General features: G+C 37.9%; 4 protein-coding genes and 1 pseudogene across 5 annotated transcripts; 2 read left to right on the plus strand and 3 right to left on the minus strand.

The window, feature by feature from the left end:
• Window positions 1–132: 132 nt before the first annotated feature.
• Window positions 133–1,857, minus strand: LOC119986997. The gene is made up of 3 exons (XM_038831679.1): window positions 1,041–1,857; window positions 389–448; window positions 133–293 (listed from the first exon to the last, which is right to left on the minus strand). The coding sequence occupies exons 1-3, from the start codon at window positions 1,855–1,857 to the stop codon at window positions 133–135; spliced, it is 1,038 nt and encodes a 345-aa protein (XP_038687607.1).
• A 2,169-nt stretch (window positions 1,858–4,026) lies between these two features.
• Window positions 4,027–6,175, minus strand: LOC119986531 (annotated as a pseudogene).
• Window positions 6,176–10,771: 4,596 nt separating this feature from the next.
• LOC119986414 (60S ribosomal protein L36-2-like) lies at window positions 10,772–12,473 on the minus strand. Its single transcript, XM_038830971.1, has 4 exons — window positions 12,344–12,473; window positions 11,658–11,762; window positions 11,082–11,281; window positions 10,772–10,994 (listed from the first exon to the last, which is right to left on the minus strand). Exons 2-4 carry the CDS (start codon window positions 11,757–11,759, stop codon window positions 10,964–10,966), a joined length of 333 nt encoding a protein of 110 aa, XP_038686899.1. The 5' UTR covers window positions 11,760–11,762; window positions 12,344–12,473; the 3' UTR covers window positions 10,772–10,963.
• Window positions 12,474–12,503: 30 nt separating this feature from the next.
• Window positions 12,504–16,451, plus strand: LOC119986410 (E3 ubiquitin-protein ligase RING1-like). The gene is made up of 2 exons (XM_038830967.1): window positions 12,504–13,697; window positions 16,107–16,451. Exon 1 carries the CDS (start codon window positions 12,616–12,618, stop codon window positions 13,684–13,686), a length of 1,071 nt encoding a protein of 356 aa, XP_038686895.1. The 5' UTR covers window positions 12,504–12,615; the 3' UTR covers window positions 13,687–13,697; window positions 16,107–16,451.
• Window positions 16,452–17,188: 737 nt separating this feature from the next.
• Window positions 17,189–22,464, plus strand: LOC119986411. Of its 2 annotated transcripts, XM_038830969.1 has the most exons (4): window positions 17,189–17,486; window positions 17,840–17,970; window positions 21,197–21,429; window positions 21,529–22,464. In XM_038830969.1, the coding sequence occupies exons 1-4, from the start codon at window positions 17,370–17,372 to the stop codon at window positions 21,960–21,962; spliced, it is 915 nt and encodes a 304-aa protein (XP_038686897.1). In that variant the 5' UTR covers window positions 17,189–17,369; the 3' UTR covers window positions 21,963–22,464. The 2 variants fall into 2 exon arrangements, with proteins under 2 accessions (XP_038686897.1, XP_038686896.1); XM_038830968.1 differs by having other exon boundaries at window positions 17,194–17,486; window positions 21,197–22,464.
• Window positions 22,465–22,972: the final 508 nt, after the last annotated feature.

Raw genomic sequence — 22,972 nt, forward strand, 5'->3', positions numbered from 1 at the left:
GTCCATTAATATGAATTCTGCTTTTGGTATCGAAATCGGATCAACTCTCCTAGGATTCTGTACTCAGCATCAAATATCAATGCTATTTTCTTCAATTTTCTCTAAGATTGGATGGAGAAGCCAGCAAAACCTTCATGAGCTCCAATTAATGCAGGAACACCAGAGACCTCGAGCATCTTCACTATAATAACTACTGTTGATGACGTGAGATGATGTGACCCCGGCCGTCATCAGCATAAAGGTTGGACCTCCGTGTCTTGAACCCGTGATCTCGATGATGCTGGGTTGAGACACTACCACCACACCAATTTATTATAATAACTACTTATGTTTAATCACTATAATAACTACTTATGTTTGGTGCCCCAATTTTGTTGATTTGTCCTACTTTCTTGTTTGGATGCCAATAAAATGTATGACCATTGTCTAATTATGTCCATTCCACATCCTAAAAATTTAAAAAAAAAAAAAACAAAAACAAAAAAGAGTCTGGTCAAAGACAAAAGTAGGAGAAGTACAATATCATATATTAATGACACACTAAAACAAACCCGAAAGATTCTGAAGGGTTTAAACTCTGTACAGTGGAGGATTCAATTAACTAACTTGACATTGAAGTCTAACCACACTTGTCCATATTTTAATTCATAATTGCCTCCAATGGATGATTCATAATACCATCTTTTTGTATATAAAATTATGGGACATCATTAATAGGGAATCTTCTTTTCTTTTGCTGTTTCACTTGACGATATACTAACCAATTAACTTAAGAGCGTAAAGAATCTCGTCCGAGGTCGAAAGTTTAATTCTAAACTAGATAGTTATTTTCAAATGGTTTGCATTGGATCTCAACCCAATTAACATGTCGGGTGAGTTTACGCATACCTAACACAACCTCAATTTGAGCTTAACGGGTTGTCCAAAGGTACACCTTCCTAGTTATTATCGAAGGTACACCTTCCTAGTTATTATCGATTACTAAAAAGGTGTTTAGCTTAAAATAGTAATTATTAATAATTAAAATTAAAACTAAACACCTCTGCTAATAATCTCCCTGAAAAGCTGTTCAGATTCTTCCCTCTGCAACCTCATGTCCTTAATAAAGGCTTCAACTCGCTGGGTCAACTCGTCCTGAGTCATAGACTTCTGAACAATTTCTCTCTTTATCAGTGTTACCCTGTCATTGAAAGTGTCCGACTTCCGTATCTCCCGCCGAGCCCAAGCCACCGGATCATTACCATCGTCGCTGCCGACATCATCCTCCTTCTCCTTAGAGACCACCACCCTCGGCGGCGTATCCCATGTGTCACTCTTCTTAGGCTCTGGTTTCGCCGTATTTCGTTTCCCCTCCATGATCAGCCTCCAAGTGTCCTCAAGCGTGTCCAGTGTCTCCTCCACCTCCTCCTCTGCTTCTCCGGTGATATTTCCCGGGTTGTTTTGGCCGGAATCGGATGTTTCCTTCAATGGATTTTCGATGGATTTTTCATTGATTGAGAAATTGGGATTAAATTCTTCTTCTTGGATGTCCTGCCATGGGGGATTAGTGGTGGAGTTGTCGTTCTTGAAATTATTGAGGGGATTAGATAGGGATTGTGTGGAAGAAGCTGCAATGACGATGATGATGAAGTTGAGGATTATGTAGATGTAAGGAGGAGAAAGCCAAGAGCGAAGATAGATCCAGAGAGGAGACAGAGTGGAGAGGAGGAAATTGAATGTGCAAGGAAGTAAGGCGACTTTGAAGAAAATGAGAGTGGTTATAAATCCTACACAGAGCAGAACCAGCTTTGCTGCCCGTATTGATGTCTCTACTTTTCTGCTGACTTTGAATCCAGTTTTCTGTAAAATATCAGCCATCGATGAATCTGCTTTCGCTTGATTTAAAAATGAGAAAGAAAACCCAATCAAGCACACCCAGAACACAACAGAATAGACCCAACTGAGATTTTAAGACAAGTAGGTTCAGAGCATACTTTCTTATTCTTTGGGACTTCTGTTTGGATGATGCAATCAGTAATTTGGGTGAAGTTGAGGTTTTAATGGTTTCAAAAATAACCAAAAACCAGTCCGGAATATGATAAAGATCTTACTGGAAAATGAAGAAGAAGAAGAAGAAGAAGAAGAAGAAGAAGAAGAGTATATGTAGGCAGCACAAATGAAGAGAGTATATGAAAAGCTTCAAAAGAAAAAGAAGAAGAGGGTAAGTTTCAAAAGCAAATCAAATAATCAATGGATAAAAAAACAGACCCCTGCAATCAAGGGTCTTGAATAAATAATGTTGTTAAGCAAGAGACGAGAGAGGGACGCTTAAAGCTCTAGCAATTTCAATCCCTTTGCATGAATCTTCGCCGCTCTGATGCATCCACTCAAGTTCGATGGATAACAATCACTACTTTTCCTTCTCTTTTATTGGAAGAAAAAAATTACAATTGAATCCAATCTCTATCAACGGCAACGCCGCTCCAGTGTGTGGCGCTTGTAGTGAAGAGAAGTCGTCATTTTTATGATTTCAAGCAAATATTGGCATGATTTATATATTTATTTTCTTACAAAAATTGTAAATATTCACAAATACAAACTTGAAACAGAGAAAGAAAAAGAAAATGTGAAAAAATTCCATATCGTTTGGGTTGCTTTATAAGAGTCTCACTTTTTCTTCATTAATAAGGACTTTTCCTTGGGATCAAGTATTAAAATGTGATGACCAAGAAAAAAACAAAATCATGTAGACCGGATATATCCACAATAATAACAATAAATCTAAAACAGATAATATCATAGATGAGTGAACTGAAAATTCCAACAAAAATGTACCCAGAACCACCGTGGGGTTGGCGAATGAATGGATAAGTAAGGTTCATAATTGGCTTGGTAATGGGGTATTGGGGTGTGACTTGTCCCAACCCAGGAAAACACCCTCCCACCCACCATGTATGCACTTAAGATATTAAGAAGAGTCCTTTCAATTAGGCCACGCGTTGTTGTTTGGTTCATTCAACTCCAATTATTTATCGGCATTTACATGTTTATATAATTTTCAGTTAACATGGACGAATGCGAAATATATATCAATGTAACTATCATAATTATTCATGTCATACGTACATAAGAACAAAAATGGAAATTTAATTTGGTCTCTCGTAGGCCTCTTAGCCACGCCACGCCATGTCTCCAACAGTACTCTAATCAATCATGACATTACTTCCTCTCACAACAATTTTGTCATTTCTATGGTATGTGCTCTTTGGTTTTTTTTTTTGGGTGGGGTATAACTAGTAAGAAGCTCGATCCTTTCAACAAAATCACCATCTAGTTTTTGATCCTATACTATAGACAATGACATTTAATTAGAGTAGGCACTGCAGGGCGGCATATATATTTATAGGATTTGGATTGTTACCTTTAAGAACATGCATGAGCCTCGGAGTCCAGGGGAGTAGTGGTGAAGGTGAAGGGCCCTGCTCTGCTTAAGTGCTTTTCTCCTATCTCTCGACCGTAGTCATCTTTTTTTGGGTCCCAATTAACCACATGAAGCATGGACTTGGTTAAAAAAAAAAAAGAAAAAGAAAAAAAAGTCACTTTGGTTGGAAGCTTTGACCCCTAATTTGCTGGGTGGCCCAACAAGCTTTGTTGCCAAGCGAAGCTATGTATAATTATAGTCCTATATTCCCATCATAGCAACAGCATTATGTAATTGGTTGAATTCAACTATTCAAATTTAGCTGACCACAATATTATTATTTATTAATTAATTCGATATAGACATCCATTTGATATTTGATAACATACATGCATACATGAAGGGACAATAATATTAATCTAGATGGCTTGCCCACCTGGTTATTTAATTTTAATATATGAGCGAGCCTAGCCTGGGTGTGCAATGCATGTGTCCCCATCTCCATGGTCCATCGAACACAAGTTGGGTTGATGAAGACAGGACCCTCTCCCTCCAGCTAGTTTGAATAGTGTTGCAAATAAAAGAAGTTATTGATTTGTATGTATTCTAGCTAGATCCATTTGTACGTACGTATTCTAATAAAATAAATTAACTAAATTTGTTAGATGTAAGAAGTGATAAATTAGCATTAACAACAATTGAAAATGCATGAGAGACTGGGATGAATACATGTTATTTGAAGTCTTAATTAATCGAAAGTAGCCCAATAGGAGGGAGGAATATTTGCAAAACTGTCCTCCACCTCCTCCTCCTCCTCCTCCTCCTCCTCTTCCTGTTTGGAGTCATGGAGATTATTATAAGTAGCAGGCAAGCTGAAGAGATCTATATTAATGTATTAATGTTGTTGTTATTCATCATCTTCTTCTTCTCTGTATCAATTAACTCTGTCCCATTTGCATTAACTGCTGGTGCCAATGAAAACTTGTTCTGCATATCTAATGACCCCTGCACATATATATATATATATATATATAATTTTTTTTTTGAATAAAAATGATCAAAATAATGAGTTTGTATGATGGATATATATACGTACCCCACGAGTTCCTAGTTTGGGGAGGAAGAAGCAGTTGTTGGGTGTGTTTGGTGAGAATCTCTTCCTCCAGAGAATGTCTTCTTGATGCTGCTGCTGCTGGTCTTGTTCCTTTTCTGGATACCCATCTTTTCTCCTTGTACCTTCACAATCCCACCACCACCAGTCAGTCTAAATAATCACAAAATTCTCCTTACATTCATATATATATAAGTAGTAATTCTATTAATTTTGGGGCTTAATTAAGTACTTGGCATGGATGAAACTTTGAATTCCATTATTTCTGTCTAATTCTGCAGGCACTTGTGCTTCCCAATAATTGTTGGATTTTCATTGCCAACAGCTGTGGAAGAAATATATAGATATGATGAATTGAATATATTATATTAAAACCCTAATAATAATATATATAGATAGACTTACATTGCATAAAAGCAACCTGGTCCGGTAGCCATGTATCCAGAGTTGTAGACCTTACCTAATCAAAAAACAGAGAAGATTAATTAGATGATATCATGCATTCAAGAAATTAATAAAAATATGAATGAATTGATTGGTGTGTGTGTTGAAGTACCTGAGAAATATGGACTCCAAGACTCCGATGGATTCCTTAACATTGCATGCAAATAACAATTCCAAGATTCACGCTTGCCCATAGTGGTGCCCTGCACATCACATGTTATTAATAATCACATTACAAAGAAATGCACTGATCATCAATGACCAATTAATTAATCAGGAGGAAAACAAAGAAGGTATTGATTAATTACTTGCTCCTACAATCTGCACATTCTCTGTTCTCTGGAAGCCTAAGTAGATCCTCTAAAATCTGGAAGGAAAAATGAGACAAGAAATCAAAATTTTAAAGAAAAACAAGAAAATATAATTATAGATAAGGAAGGAAGGTAGGTAGGAACCTTGGTGTGCTTGGCATTGAGTTCTTTGGAGATGGAGACCTTACCGTTCATGTTTGCCTCCCTCTTCATTGCTCTCTCTTTTTTTATTTTTCTTTTTATTTTATTTGTACGCATAAATGTGTGTATATGCCAATAGACAGATTCACATAATCAAACATTATACACACACAAAAACGCTAAGGAAAGATGAGAAACCAAGGAAAGAAGAAAAAGAGATGCGGTAAACAGAACAATTATAAAGAAAAAGCCAAAAAAGAGAATTGTGCGTGCCTGTGTTTCTTTCTTCCCCGCTGTTGATTAGAGGGAGAGAATAGTGTTACTGTGTGGCTCCACATATTCAGAGGAGAAACTGTTGGAACACCTTGCAAAGAAAAGGCCTCTGGCCTCTAGGGGAGGGGACTATTTTTATTTCTCTCTTTACCCAGATTTATCATTCATCCCCAATCAAATTAATTTTTGTTTCTAGTTTCGTTTTTCGGGGGCTTCTCCTGAAAAAAGGTTAAGCAAGTATGTAATAGGCTGCATTTGCTCGCATTTCAGATGTTTTAGTGTATTTGGAATTGGTACCCAATTTCCAAACAAGTCAAAAGATTTTTCAATACATATGATGGAAGTACATGCTGCTGACATGATATCATCTTCCATTCTCCTCTGAGGAGTGGACCGTATCATAAAGAAACGGAACACATGACATGAAGAAACTATAACAGTGAAAAACCCAGGCCACCATGGTGTTTCCCTCCTTGCACATACTACTACCTCTCCCTGCACCAAATAAATTCAAACAACCAGCCAGGTTAGCCTTCCTCCCAACTTCTGCCCAACCAAAAAGCCAAGGCATCCTCATTAGAACCATATGCATCTATCTAGTTAAAATCAAATAACAAAAACCCAATTCTATCAATATAAATAGGAAATACCATTAGCAAACTAGTTTGCTTTTAGACCAACTCAACTATTTTGTCTTAGAACAAAGGCATTTCCATGGAAACTAATCCAGTTTAAACTTTAAAGCCCAAACAAAGGTCTCATCACAAGTTAGGGTACACGTTTTAACACAAACCGACCATAAAACCCCTCCCACTTACAAGTTACACCACAGTGTAAGTTACACAAAAACTGCTTTGGACAATTCAGATCAGAGAATGGGCTATTAATTTTCAATCCATAATCCATTGTGCCATTTCCATAGGCTGTGCAGGACTCTTGTTTACCTTCAAATATTATGTGATTATATTTTACTTAATGAACATCAAAACCACATTTGAAAAATAAAAACAACTCTTCCTCTAAATGAATAACAACAATTACAGCAGCAAAAGAAAATATACAAGCAAACTTTAACTAAATAAAAGGCCTATATCAACTCCCAGTTATATCTGTGACAATGTTAGCTGCGAGGATTCAGTAAACCAAACATAGCACAAGACTACATCGCATCATCTTATCACTAAATAGGAAAGAAGAAATGAGAAACAACCGAAGAATCAATATCCTTCCCTGATCTTGAGGGGATATAAGTCAAGCAAGCAATTGTAGATTTACCCTCAATGGTGGATAATAGATAGTAACATAAAGCAGCCACAGCAATTCCAATAAATGGTGAAATCACACAGATAAGTTCATTATATTCACACGAACCCTTCATCACTGCACCTTCTCAGTAATCAACATTTCAATCAACAAACGGTTCCATAAGAATCGACAAAAGAAACAAAATTTAACTTGTGAATTGTGAATGTAACCAGATTTGAGCTGAATTTGATATTGAATTCAAGAGCCAACCTTGAAATCGAAGTCACTTTTTGGCTGCTTCGAAGGGAGTTTTTGCTACAATGGAGAGAGCGTGCAATCCGGAGCTGAGCTCGTCGTTCAAGGTGTCGTACACCATGCGATGCCGTTTCACCAGACTCTGCCCCTCAAATTTTGGAGAGATGATCTTCACGTTGAAGTGAGTCTCCCCGCCTGCGCCGGAGTTCCTAACCTCAGCATGCCCTGCGTGTTGGTGCGAAACGTCCTCGATCTCCAGCAACGTGGCCTCCAGCGCCGACTGCAGCTTCGCCTTCATCCTGCTTGCCCTCGACGCCAATACTCGAGAACCCATTCTGTCTCTCCCGCAACCGCAAGATGTGTTTTTTTTTTTTCGCAGAAAACAAATAATTAGTATGGAATTTTTATTTTCTATTCAAAAAGTTTTATGGGCCTGCAAATTATGGTCCCTTCGGGGACATCCAGTCAAATGGGCCTTGCGGCCCATGATCATGATTATGGTAATAAATTGGGGACACCTGAAATACACACAAGTAAAGCTCCTCGCTTCCTTCTTTTTTGCCCATTTCCTTCTCTCTTGCGACACGCAGTGGCAGACTGCCAGCTGCTCTCTTTGTGCCTCCACTACTACAAATAGAATGCTGGTCGTGAAGGCTGTGTACCTTCATTTTCTCTCATTGTCATTTGTCATTTGTCATGTATATAGAGAGAGAGAAAATAGAAACCGAAAGACAGCGGTAGCGGGTCTCTGCATTTGAAGGTTTTTTTGGAGTAAGGTGACAATGAAAAGAGAACATTTCATTGTAGTTTCATTCGCACCTTTCATTTCCTCTCAGTTTCTTTCCTCTTTTTGGTTGTTTGTTTTCTGGGCGTTCTTAAAATTTTCCTTTTGTGATCAAACCTGAAAAATATCCGTTTGGTTGGCGAGAAACCACTGGGAAAGTGAAAGAAAAGGGTTAGGAAACATATAATAGTTTCTGCCGAGGGTTTCGAGTGTATCAGTTTTTGGGTTTTTGGTTCCTACTTCCCTTTTAGCATTCTGTTTTCTCTGATAAGTTTGGGTATGCTCTGTTTCTGTTTGGTCGATAAGAAAGTGAATCAAATACGAGAGCTTTAAGAGGGAAAAAAAACAAGAAAAAGGGAAACGGAAGCACAATGTATTTGGCGTTGGAATACCAAACGTCGTAATGGGTTCCGGTAATCATTGAATATCCTTTCCTTTGTGTGGGTTCTGATTCATTGGTGGGCAAGATTTCCTAATCTTGAATCCTGCTTTCAACAAAAGCCTATTGGTATCACTATGAGACATGCAATATGGAGGAAATCTGTGACATTTCAAAGCATGGCCTTTTGGATTCCCAGAAAAATCTGAAAAATACATGGGACTCTGGTGCCTTGTCAGCCGTTCTTTTCTTCTCCTTTTCTCACCAGGCCTTCCAAAACAGAGCCTTTTGAGGTTTAGGGCACTTTTAGTCGGGTGTATTCTGATATTCAAGATGAAGTCTACGTTTTTTGTCTGATGAAAATGAAACTTTCAAATTTAAATGCAGAGCTAATGGTTTTTCATATTCCAATACGTTTGGGTTTTCACTTTTCAGACCCATTAACAAAGGCCACGTTTTTCTTATTCTTATACATTTGGGTTTTCAGACCCAATACATCTGGATGGAAATCTATGTCTGTGACTTCTTTCCCATGTCACCAAATGTGTTTCCATTCCTATTGTTCTTTTGCATGCCTTGAAGTTGTTTCATGGGTTTAATAGGATGTTCTTAAATGGAAGCGAATGATTTTGGTGTGTGAAGATTTTCTTTAATAAGTCATTTGGTTCTGTTTTGAAAAAATGATTCTCAATTCTCATGGCTAAAGTCAGTTTCTTTATGGGTTACAGGAAAATGGGGAAACTGGACAATGATGTTGCCTTCGATGTGTTATCCAGATTACAAACTAAAGATTTGCTCTGCCTGAAGCGTGTTTCTAAAGATTGGCATCACATTATGTCGGATCCATCCTTCATTGAGGTTCAATCACGGAGGAAGGAACCACTTATGGGATTCTTCTTCCAACAAAGATTCAAATGGTGCTTTGATGATATCAAAACCATTACCTACATTCCTTTGTATCGAAAAGCTACGCAGCTTCACCAAAATGTGTTCAGTTTCCTTCCTCAACAGGTTGTGGTCCTGGCCACTTGCAATGGCTTGGTTTGTTGCAGGAGTTGCTACCCTTTTGAGGACCCAAAAGTATATGTTTGCAACCCTTTGAACAAGCAATGGATTGAGATTGAATGGCCTAAACCTGATAAAGCTTGCGGCATTGCTTTAGCGTTTGATCCATTTCGCGACTTGAAAGAATTGTCAACGAATTTCAAATTGGTTAGAGTTGAGCAATTAGCAAATGACATGGAAGAATTATATTTCTCATTTGAAATATACAGTTCAAAGACAAGGACTTGGAAATTATCAAAGGAGATATGCTGGTGCAATTGTAGTTTGTTCAAGAACAATGGAGTCTTCATTGGAGATGTGTTGCATTGGCTAACTGATGGAGACGAAATCCTGACATACAATGTGGAGAGTGAGCTTTCTTGGCTGATACCAGTAGCAGTTCCAGCCTCAGAATTCACAAGTGTCCCGGAGGGATGTATCGGAGAATCTGAAGGGAGATTACACCATGTCATGGTATCTGATGCAGGGCTTCATGTCTGGGTTCTTGATGATTATTTTGAGTTCAAATGGTCGCTCAAGCACTCCAAAACTATTGAGGCGATGGAAGAAGAACATCCCAAGTACTTCTGCAATCTCCGTGAAAGAGTCACGCAGCGACTGACCGTTGATGCTAGTCCATGGGTTGATCCATTGGCTTTCAAAGATGGAGTCTTGTTGATGATGGTGTCAACAAAAACCTATTGGTATCACTATGAGACTTGCAAGATGGAGGAAATCTGTGACATTTCAAAGTTTGGCACAAATTCCACTTACTGTCCCATGGTGTTCCCCTATGTAATGAGCTTGGCTTCTCTGGATACAAAATAAGCTAAGCTCCTTCCACAGGTAGAATACAGTAACAGATTACAGGATACAATTGTGAGTGATATTTTGGCTAAAGAGAGGTTGGAAGGTATAGTAACTGCATATGTAGTGGAAACTGTAGCTAGCTTTTGGACTCCTTTTGTTTGTTGAATTAACTAAAAACTCCAATACACATTTGCCTTAAATTCAACACTTTCTTCTAGAGATCATAACTTTTAGTCTTCAAGCCTTTTACCTCACCTTTTTTCTTTACGTAAATTCTGAGATGTTGGAGAAGGACACAAGTTGTGAGATTCCTCTTAACTTGTTTATGGCTTTATCTTGGGCCTGGTCATCTACCTTTATTGGTAGAAGAAGGGCAAAATAGTGAACACAAAATCTAGCCAAAATTGACTACATTAGTTGAAGACTACAAGCAAGCAAGGAGATCCATTAGTTGAAGACTACAATCAAGCAGCCCGCCCCCGGTTGTCCCAAGCCAAAATTCACCAAACCTGTATCTCATCAGTTATCAAATCAAATGGAACAAAGGAATTATGACTGGGAATACAGACAAATATAAGAAAAAACTTCAATTGATTAAGGCAATTGCCATCCCTAATTCAAGAAATTACACCATTCTGAAAGTGGATCCAGTCTCAAACCAAAGAAAAACACCGCATCAAGCAAAATAAGCTCCACTAATTACTCAGCTTCCAACAGCAAGATTAAGTAACTAGCCCCGAGAAGTCAAGTGCCTTGCAGTATGCATTTACTTCTTCTTCTCACCTCCTCCAGCAGCCCTGAAAGGCAAAATCAAGGCAATGATTCAATAGAACCTTTGATTTCATATTACAGATAGAAGCAATATTAAGTCTCCAAGAAATTACCTCATCTTGCGGAGAACATTGGACATCTCTTCTCTCTTCTTTTTTGCCCTCTTGTGTGTTCCCAGCTTTCTTTTGGCTACCTTCAAGGCACGCTTGTCCTTACCAACCTTCAAGAGCTCAGTTATTCTCTTCTCATATGGTGCAAAACCAGCAACTTCATGGATCAAGCTTCTCACAAAGTGGACCCTCTTGCTGGTTTTCTACAGAAAGATAAAATATAGAGCATTGGCTTAGCAAATTGTTCAAACCAAAACATTTTGTTGAGGACTAATTACTCAAAAATGCAATTGAAGCCAAGGATTCAAATTGAAAAGATTTAATATAACATTTTTCTTCTCTGCAGCTATGGATGCAAGGGTGGATTACGGTTAAAGCACCACCATTAACCTGTAGTGTGCTTCATGATAGCTTTATATACATATTGTACGGAAGGTTCAACATAAATGCCATTTGACTTCAACATATACTCTCATGTCAGCGCAATGCTAACGTTTTGAGCACTAGGCAATAAAACACAAAAACATATAAAGCAAATGAAGTATACTGTAAGGGATGCTTGCTAAAGAATAGACTTACTCCTTTGCGATCTGAAGGGCGTGGAGCCAATTCCTTCTTTGTCACAACATGGCCTTTGTTCAACCCAACAAAGAGGCCAGTATTAGGCTGTTTTGGAGCCATCACCTAAATAGGAAAACCAAACCAGTACAGCTGAGTTCACAAAAGCTGAATCAATCAAATACATAGCAGATCCAAATGGCATTAACAAATTCAAGGGTCTTAATACATTGTCCTAGAATTTCCTGTTGCCTTCGTCCGAGTAAAAAATCTACATAACCACTTACAAGTTCGAAGGAGCAAATGCAGAGCCATTCATCAATAAACATATGCCAAATGATTAATTGATAGCATATCCATAATCGGCTTCAAAACCGGCGCCAGTAAATTCCCGTAAAACATTATATAAGAAACGGCATAAGCATCACTATCTACAAATACTTGGTCTCAATACACAATAATACAATCCCAAAAATAACAGTCACACCCATGTAAAGGCCACAACCGCAGAACAGTGGATTCCGAACGGCACCAAGTAGGTTTGATAGCCAACCTAATCATGTCGCAGAACCTGGGGCTTCTATATTAGATATACTTTGTGGGCATATACAGCATGTACGATCAAAGAGACCATATTTTTCTACAAAGCGAACAGATTCCCGAGTGACCTCATAAGAGGAACAGAGAAAACAAGAGAGCGGTGGTACCTCAAGCGAACGCGAGCAGCAGGCACCGGAGGCTGGTCTGGTCAGGTAGATTGAAGACGAAATTAGGGTTTTGTGCTTTATAAGCAACCGACGATGGAAAAAGTGCAAAAGAACGAGGGTACAAATGTCAAGTACAAGAAATATATCATTGGTGGATGGATATACTCGCCTTCTTTCTTTTCGCTCTTCTTTTGTGTAATTTTGGATAGCAAATCCAAAACAAACGACACACAAAATTCTCTCCCTCTTAATTGCTTCCTTTTCAACTTGACATGTCTTTTACCGGCGGCAATTCCGGCGGCGGTGGCGGACGACCCCAGTTGTACTTCTGCCACCAGTGTAACCACTCGGTCACCCTGACTCCACCATCAAACTCCTCCGATCTCTCCTGTCCCACCTGCCACGGTGGTTTCCTTGAAGAGCTCGATTCTCCCACACCAAATCCTAACCCTAACCCTTTCGATTTCCCCTTCATCTTAGACGACCTCGCTTCGATCCTCGGTCCCTCTCAGTCGGGACCTGTCCATCGTTCCTCCTCTTCCAATCAGTTGTTCCAGGACACCGATGCCTTCAATCCATTCGTCTTTCTGCAGAACTACCTCCAGACCCTACGTTCCGACGGTGCTAATATTCAATTCGTCATTGAGAACAACTCCGGTGGTGGAGGCTTGGACCCCAGTGGGTTCGGTGGTGGTGCTGCTTTCCGACTTCAAGCTAATCTTGGAGACTATTTCGTCGGTCCCGGTTTGGAGCAGCTGATCCAACAACTCGCTGAGAATGATCCCAACCGGTATGGAACCCCACCCGCTGCGAAATCTGCCATTGAGGCGCTTTCTGATATCAAGATTTCCGAGGAGTTACTTGCTTCCGACTCGTCGCAGTGTGCCGTGTGCAAGGACACGTTTGAGTTGGGTGAGGAGGGTAAGCAGATTCCCTGTAAGCATATATACCATAAAGATTGTATAATTCCGTGGCTGGAACTGCATAATTCCTGCCCAGTTTGTCGGTATGAGTTGCCTACGGATGACCCTGATTACGAACAGAGGATGCATGGGACTGTGAATTCAAGGGACCAGACTCAAAGACAGAATGTTGGTACCGGTGGTTCTGGTGATTCTGGCACTGGCAGTGGTGGAAATGTTGACGGCACTGAAGAGAATCCGGATACACCAAGGACAGTAGAGAGGAGGTTGAGGATCTCATTGCCATGGCCGTTTAGAGGGTTTGGTGCACCTGCGGAGACTAGCAATAGTGGAAGCGGAAACAATGATGGAGACTCCAACTCCGGGAATCATGGAAGTTCTGATTTCAGATCAGAGACTAGGGAAGAAGACCTTGACTGAGGATTGTTTTGGTATTAAACTTGTGACTATATAACTTTCTCTTATTGTTTTATTCCCCTTCTTTCATGTGTTTTTGGGTCAATAATGATCTCATGCTTATCCTTTTATTGCTTTGTCAATATCATACAGTTTTAGCGAGTGTTAGTATTTGACAGTCCAGCATTGTAATTTGGACAATGAGCAATGACGGTAAAAGAATCAATGATTTTGGCTAGTGATTCCATTTCTTGTTGTGTAGACAGACTTGGATGGCTCTACGACCTTTTAGTTTGATGATGAAATTTATGTGGGTAACAGAGCCTCTTGATATAACTGCTAGGGGTCTTGAATCAAGAAATGGAGATTACTTTGGGGTTGAAAGATTTTGTGTTTCGTTCAATTTGGTGAAAAAATGTGTATATCAACTGCTGACAGAATTATTTTGTGTTCCTTTAGTGAGTTTGCCTGACCCAAATAGGGAAGGGCCCTGGAAGTGGCACATGTTTAAAACGTCCTCAAAAACTTATACTGTTGGCAAGTTAGCATATTATTGCAGCGCCTTACTTGTAGAAGCTGCAAATCTTTTTTCTCCTTATTGGAAGATTTCCATTAGTTGAAATTGTCATCTTGTCACTGCTTTGCCTAAGTTAGGGGTTTGAGTCCCCTTCCTTGTTGAGCAATCAAGAAAAGCTTTTTTTATCCATCATCGTTCAAGATTCTATCCCATGCGGTTTGGGATTCATTTTTCTTATTCTTTTTTGATTTTGAATGTTATGTGGTACAATGAAGTCTTGTTTTGCTGCTGTAAACATCAGGAAAACCTTGTTATGTTATTTGCATTTTTGCGGCTTCTTGTAAAATGTTTATTTGTCGGAGCCAATTGATGAGCTTCAATTATTTGATTGATATTGTGAACTTGTCCTTGATAACTAGCCTGTTTCGTGTTTACGCTTCTTCTTTTCCTGTTCTTTTTTGTTTACACCTAGTAAGGAGGGTTCAGGCCTTTTCTGAAATTTGTGATGTGAGTTTTTGAAATGCAGCTTGATAATCCTTGCCATTGTTTTATTAGTTGAGCCATTCCTCTTTTTTTTTTTAAAATGATTTTGTCCTAAGAGATCTAAGTATGTTGTTGCAAGGTTCCTGGACTTTCGTTTTATTGGTGGATGATAGGTTTAAAACGCGATGTGACTGGGTCTTTATTTTATGGTGGATGAAGTCTTTGAAATAAAAATGATTATGATATGCCAAAACCTTCTGTAACATAGTTGCATTCAAACCCTGTACTTTTGCATGTAATCTTTTTGCTACTTATTTTCACATCTTGGTTTTTTTTTTTTTTTTTTTCTTCTTGTCAATGTTAGTGTGAAAGCTTCCATAAAAATACTGACTGAATGATGGTTTAATCCTTTTTCTCATGTTTAATCCACTCTCTGCATACAGTCGTATGGGTTAATATTCTTTGTTTTCCAGTAGATGTGCTTTAATTTTTTGGTAAACCTAGCTTTAGAAGAAGGTTTGTTTATATAGTTTCGCTTTTTATATCTTCTTAATGCCTATATAAAAGAAATTATATTGGCAATCAGTCTTCCTTTCCCAGCCGATGGTTCCTTCTTTGACATGAAGAGCATATGGAAGAAATCTCAAATTCTCCAGAAGGAACTTACTTCCGGTTTCCAAAAAATGTTTCAGGGGGTTTATTAGGCTCTAAAAAGGCAAAACATCTGGGCCACGACATCTGCGCCTGATTTGTTTATGAGCAAATTGAATTGTCTGGCAGCTTAGTTTGTCATTGTTTGTAGGCTTGTAGAGTTGTTGAATACAGAATCTGGAGGTTTATTATCTTTATAACCTCACCATCAATCTATTGGATTTTTGGAGTACAAGATGTTCTTTGAGTCACTCATACTATCCAAAAATATTTGTCAGAGATTACTAGATAGCAGTCAGTCAGTTAGTGAACTTTTCTGATCAAATGTAAATTTCTGGAAAGACACTTGTTATTGTTTAGTTAGTCCAAAGTTTTTGCGTGCGTGACTCTTGTTGCATTCCTAAATGACTAAGCTTCCAATTTCATGACTCTGTTGTAGTAGCACGCCTATTTGTGTAAAGTTGAGGACTATGGTCTACAGGTGAATGAACAAGATTAGAATAGGGGCCTTCAATTTCAGTCCTGAAAGTCTTCTGGTGTTGTTAGGTTCTCTGGCTGGGCAAGCTGGCTTTTGCGACTATGTAGGTGCTGATTAGTTTGATTTGCCCATGCTTGATAATGAATGCTAAATGTCCATTATTAACTGATAAAGCAACTATGAGGACAGTGACATGTTGGATGTGTTTATTTTGATATTTCAAGACTCTTCTTTGTGGGAAATAGTAAGTGAAGATTTTTAAACTTTACTTGTCTTTTGAATTTGTCCTCACTTTCACTGTTTGTTATTTTCCAGGGAGTGATGGTGGTTTGCATCTGCAACGCTTGTTGAACATAGACACAGATCTTGCATATTGATTAGTGACTAGATTTTTAATTTTGCAGTTTTCAGTTTTCCTCTCCTCCTCCTCCAGGAATGTCTGTCTTTTTTCATCTACATAATTGTTGTAGTTTTCATCATCCCTACCAAATTTATGCACACATTAGTGAATCTAATTACCCGGAGATGAGTTTTGTGGTGGTGAATGTTTGTATGTTTATATGGTTGATCCTATAACCTGGAGATACTTTTTTACTCGCAGATGAGTATGAATGCTGCTTCTTTCTGCCTTGGAAATGTATGCTAGTGGTTTTTCCATTATCTCCTGAGACTGGAAAATTTTGTCATGGTTTGTTGCTGGAGAATGGTAACTAACCAGTAGATGATCAATCACATGGGCTTGCCACTGTAAAGCAAAATGAACTATTGGATTGGATTCTAATTCATTTGTATTATGCTTGATCTCTGTGATGTGAGGTGAGTGAGTTGTGTTGCATTACATCATATATTTTGTGTGTTTTCTCTACCACATTTGTCATTGGGTGGTTAATGAAATCAAAAACCAAAAAAGAATAAGAGCTAAAGGGAAGGCAGGTAGATGATTGTTAATGTAAAGTTCCCAATTATTAAAAAAAAAAAAAAGTGGAATAATAATTGAGACTTTAAAGTAGGTTAGGATTTATTGAGATAGATGAGCCCGCCCGTGTTCCATTTAATTACCCTCTCCCTAAGATTTCTTCTCCTCTTTTCCTTTTTTGGTTGCGAAAGAGGAGAGAACAAAACAAAAGGAAAAGAAGTGAAAGGAATAATAATGTGATCAAATTGAGAGGCGTTCTGTGTGTGTCGGTGCGTGTCTTCCTCGTCCATCCCTCCCTGGCCTTGCAATTGCATGCCCGTTCTGTGTCGGTGGGCGTCAGGAAAAACGAGTGATAAATATTAGTAATAATTCAAAAATAAATAAACACAATTCAAGATTTAACAGAAACAGAATTGAGTGTGTGTGTGTGTGTATTGTATTAATTAGAAGTTGACATTTCCGTGGCTGTATTTTATTTTATTAAAATATCATTATTCAGTTAAATCGAAGCTTTTTGCGGGGGGTTTAGAGTCCAAGTTAGCCACTGTTGAAACTTGAATCTTGAAATCGATTCCCTCTGATCTCTCTCTCACCTCTCTTTTGCATTGGCGAGGAGATACAGGAGGATTTCTCGATTGATTTGCTGGCATCTGTTGTTGGAGATGTCTCCTTCCAATTCCGGGGGAGGACCAATTTTCAGTAACAATAAGAATCACATACTGCACAAGGTCTCCAAATTCGACACTCTTGCCGGTGTCGCCATCAAGTACGGTGTCGAGGTATCTCTCTTTTCTATTTCTCCTTCCCAATATTTTCCCCTCTCGCCTTCACTTAAAATGGGTTTTTTTTTTAATCTAGTTTTGAATTAGAATCAAGTTTTTTTTCTTCTTCTTTTTTTTTTTTTCAAATTTGAAGATCCTTGTTTCATTGTGGGATGTTTTTCAATTGTCAAACGACCGATTTTTTCGCTATCAACATAAAAATTAGTTAGGTGGAGCAATGCAGGCACACTTTCAAGTTTCAACTCAATAGCAATTGGGTTTCTTTGGAGATTTTGATTTTGGGTATAACAAGAGATAATGCAGGTATTTTGCTGTTGATGGAAATTGGTCTCGTCATGTTTTTTTTCTAGGTGGCTGACATCAAAAGGTTAAATGGGTTGGCCACAGATTTTCAAATGTTTGCTTTGAAGACTTTGCTGATACCATTGCCAGGAAGGCATCCACCATCTCCCACTTTGTCTAATGGCTGTGCTTCCAATGGGTAAAAAGAACATATGCACTCTTTCTTCTCCTCTGTTTTTTGGGCTATTTTTTCTTCTGTATTTTCTTCCTTATTTCCTTAACTGTCGCTTGTACTCTAGCATGTTGATACCTCTGTTTTATGGCTTGCATGTCTCTACTCCTTTAGTAATGCTTCTCATCACCATTGTTTTTCATGATGCATTGGCTCATCAATATCTACTAAGCTTTCTCCATACTTTCTCATTTCAAATTTATGTTCTCTTTGATTCTACGCAGAAAATTTCCTGCATCATAATTTAATTGTTGTAAGACTGGTTGTTACTTGTTAGCGAATACTATTTCTCTGTTTATTGTCTTCTATGTACTAACATGTATAATAGCCCTTAGTTGACCCTTCGAGGCAATAAGGTTGTAATTCTTCCATGTATTTATGATAGTATGATGTACTAACAAAGACATGCATTTAATTTGTTGTGTATGCCATCTTAATGATTTCTGTAATTTCTTTTCTCCCTATAGTTTGGGTGCATAGCCATAACTACTGTCTTATTTTGTTATTGCCATGGGAGACTTGTGTAGTTATTTGATTATTTCCAGAAATTAGAGTCAAATATTTATTTTATTTTTTGGGTCTCTCTTTTCCTCCTCAAGAGAAAGTGTTGTTACTTCACAATTGTGCTAATCTATGAAGGATTCTTATGTGTTTGGTGTTAATCATCTCTCTGATTACGAAATTGCATTGTTCATAATAATGGGGTTGGCAAGTTTTTTATTGTTTAAATTTTTTTTTGGCCCAATCGTAACACTTGCAATAAAGGACCCCTATATTATTCCTCGGACGTTGTTTGAAACTGCATTCTGGTGGTGTGAACAATGGAAGCACATGTTTACCATGAGAAGCTCTTAGTTATGAGTTTGGTTACAACTTAGAAGCAGTTTGAAATTAATATGTTAAGGGTTAAATGCTCTTTTTGATGAAGTAGTTTAAGGTCTTACTTCATTGGGATGAAGTATAAAATGGTCAGGTTACTTTTTGTTGGACTGATGCAATTTCAACTATCGAGAAATTCACCTTTATTTTAGAGTTTAGAAATGCTTCAAATGTCCCCTTACAATGTAGGGGTACGGTTGCATAATACATGCATTGCCCTATAGTACTTATGGCAGCCTTTTGCACTTGGTTATATTTATTTTTTGTTTATAATTAGAATGAGAGATGTTGCAATCATCCACTATTCTATATCTTTACAAGAAAAACTCATATTATCAAAGCTCTTTGACAAAAAATATTGGCCAATAATCCTTAGCACGGCCTAAGCACGCAAACAAAGGACTTTTGTTTGTCTTCCTAAGCTGTATTGTCAAAACTGAGTGTGGGAATGATCTCAAGTTTCTTGAAGGCCATATAGGTCTGGTCTTTGTGTTATAAGTTTTGGTTGTTTTATTCATGTACCCTCATCTTGTAAAGGAGTTAGACTAGTAGTAATGTACATAATTTATATTTCCATCTCCAGCCATTTCCATCTTCAATAATAGGAAAAGTTGTTTTTAATTGTTCATTATCTACATCATCTTCATGAAAGCCTTTGTCCCAAATAGTTTTGGGGTTGGCTACATTAATCCATGAGAGAAATATGTTTGAATCCATGTTGTTATTAATTTTATGATGCCTAAACTCAGCCATAAAGGACTTGCATCAAGTTTCCAGGTTTTACATTTTTTGTTGCTCAACCATGTTTCCTTCGAGTTTAGAAGGGAGCTCATCTTTAATTCAGCTACCAGTAATAGTCCTATGTCACTTTTATTTGTCCAATTTAAAATCGCATCGCATCGCATCGCATTTGTTTGTTCAATTGAGTGACTATGATTGGTTTTTTTGCATATAGACTTGGCAAAGGGATCTGTTGATGCTGTTGCGGGATGGTTTTTCCTTGGCATGATATAGAAATACCATATTAGCCTGAAAACTTACGTGCTTTGTTGGACCTAGGCTACACGGGGGATGAATTGTGTCCCCAAATTCCAATAGGAGGAATCCCCTTAATTTATTCATCACATAGATCATGCAATCAAATAGCTGATAGCATAGCATGATACAATCATCAAATTTAGGAACTTTGGTCCAATACTTGTTCCGAATTTTCAAAGACAAATCTGTTTGTTTGTGAGTTTGATTTCCTTCAAAGTCTCCGTGATCATGTCATTGATTAGCAGTCCACATTAATTATATTCAATTCCTGCTTTATATACTTTCTTATGTAGGGAAGAAAAAGTATTTGGATTTTTATTTAAATATTGATATGATAGAAAGGTTCTCCAATTGCCATATACAACAGCGAAAAGGTCCTTCCATTACCAAGTATCCTCTAGTTCTTGTTTTTTTTGACATGTTGCTGACTTAGGAAATCAGGGTTTTTTTAAAAGTTGAGGTCTTGCTTGTTATTTATAGTATGAAAGATTTACTAATTGCCGTAGAAACAAAGATGTAAATAATTTTTTGTACCTCCAAAGTAAATAGACCATATATTTTGCTTTATCTCCAATCATTAATGAGTCCATCCATGAAGTATCTTTTCTCAAATAATGTCTCTAGCGGTATCTGAGTTCATATTTCTACTATTTTTGTTCATAAATTGCATTTTTGAGATTTAACTCCTTGTCTTTAACCTATTTTGCTGAAGGGAACTCTAGATATAGATATTTCTTCATGTGATATATTGTTCTTTTCGCATATCAATCAGGGTAATTTTATGAGCAACTTAGAATGGTTTCTTGTCCTTACAAATTTGCAGAAATTAATTTATTGTTCAAACAAAAGAGTAAGAAGGAAGTACATTGAGTTGAGATGTTAAAATGTTTAATGTTTAACATTCTATGTTTTGAAGAATTTATCAAATGAAGTTTTGTTCCATATCAGATTTCATAGTGTCTGATTATGGTAAATGATCATCTGCAGTTGTAACATGTGTAGTGAGTTGAGACAATAAATTCGTAAGGGTTGCTATTGTGTGCCTTGTATAATGCAAATATTTTTCAATAGGATAATGCTTGAGACCCCCAAAGGATCCCCATTTAATGTGGAGTGTTGGATGTGAAGTGGGCTCTACATATGTGTTTTTAATCAATGACTATTTTAATGCCACATAGATTTAGGGGACTTTTGGGGATCACATTTTGGGGGTCTCTAGCATTGTCCGATTAATATCATATATCATTGTGACTGATCATTGTACTACTTATTGCAGAGAAACTAGCGTTAACAAAAGGCCGCCACATCGAGGGCAATCCAATATGTTGGAACCATTCCAGTCCTTGAGATTGACATCTCCTCAGCAGACAGTTTCTCCTGCCATGAGCATCTTACAGAAGTACTATGGCATCCAATCTTCAAATACCAAGGCTGAAGTTGATGGCACCGAAATGGCAGTTTACAAAATTGGGAATTCGGATGAAGCTGACGATGAACCATTGCTGAAAGGTTCACTTATTTCTGGATCCAACCATCATCATAGATCGAGAGATTTAACTAATGGTTTATTTCCTGAGAATGGTTCAGTGGTGTACACTCCTCTTGCAGATGCTAGAGATGGGGAGGGTGAGAAATCCAATGAGAAGTCTGTTCGAAGGCGCCAGAAAGCTGATACTGATTCCAGGTTGGGCACTCCAGAAAGATTATTAAAAGAAGAGAACAGTGGTGGAAGAAATGGATTTTCACCTTTAACTGGAAAGAGTTTAGCCATGAGACCGAAATCAGCAAGTCGTACATCGTTGACCACAGATATTGAAACAGGATGGTCGACTTCAATTGTGGTGGGCATGGGAGATGCTGTAATTACCGATGGTCCAGCTGGAGTTCGTAAATCGTCAAGCACTCCAAGTATGCAAGACCCAGACAACAATGGTTCTTCATCAGTTTGGTCAACATCAAAGTGGAGTTTGAAACCCGACTTACAGGCTATACCGATACCAAATCCAATAACAGGCCGCAAGAGCAAAGCTGCCCTCGATTAATTCAATTAGTTGCGCATTTATAAAAATGAATTGGTTGCTTTCATGGAGTGGAGGACTACACAGTGAGCATTACTGCATTTGAAAGAGGTATTCTGTTAATAGTCTAAAGAACAAGAGCCATATAAATGGAAAGAGGAAAGAGAAATTACAGATTAGGTTATCATTTTGAACGATTTGTTGATGAGCACTACGCTAATGTGGATAGCATTTGAAGTTTGAAGTTGCTTGGGAAGCCTTGCAATTAAAAAAGGTATTTGCTGCAATTTTTACAGCTTCCATTTCAATTGTAACATTTCTGCTGGGAGTTGAAATCTAGATTCCAGTTCAATAATTTCATTTCTTATATAGCTAAGTGTGTATACGAGTCAAATGTCTCAATATGTTTAGTTGCAAATGCACTTTTCCCAATTGTATCATGTCATGTATTTGGATCTCGGAGAATGTATATTGATTTGTTGAAGATTTATTATTGTGGCAATTCTAGATTGAGACATTGCATATAGTTTTTGGATGATTTCTTGTAACATTTTGTCAAAATACCCAAATGTGTAAACAGACGGTTCTGTCTGCATTATACAAGATTTGATTTCTCAAGGAATCTTAAAAGGTCAGCTTGCTAGCATGTCGACAGGGCAAGGTAAATATACAAGCCAATGTAATGTTCTTTCCACTAGGGTTGTGTCAATGTCTCCTCAGTTTTGATCTAAACATGAAAAGGATATTGTTACTCTGATGGAGCAGTCTCTTTGCATTTGGATGTAAGTCTGCAACTGGAATGCTGGTTTTTGTCACCACCATTGCAATGATGTGATCTAATTGTAATCATAGAACACAAAACCCTTTCAAGCTAGAGAGGTTTAGATAAGTCCCTCATAGCTTCAGTTCTTTATGAAGTTTCTTCTAACCATAGCAGTGCAGGCCACTCCAAGGGCTACGTCAAGTCCATAAAATTTGAGGACCGGTGTTCCTCTTCACAATCCTGAGAAGGAAATGGAATGCAAACAAAGCAG

Source organism: Tripterygium wilfordii, chromosome 20, assembly GCF_013401445.1.
Source record: "Tripterygium wilfordii isolate XIE 37 chromosome 20, ASM1340144v1, whole genome shotgun sequence".
Classification (NCBI taxonomy): Eukaryota; Viridiplantae; Streptophyta; class Magnoliopsida; order Celastrales; family Celastraceae; genus Tripterygium; species Tripterygium wilfordii.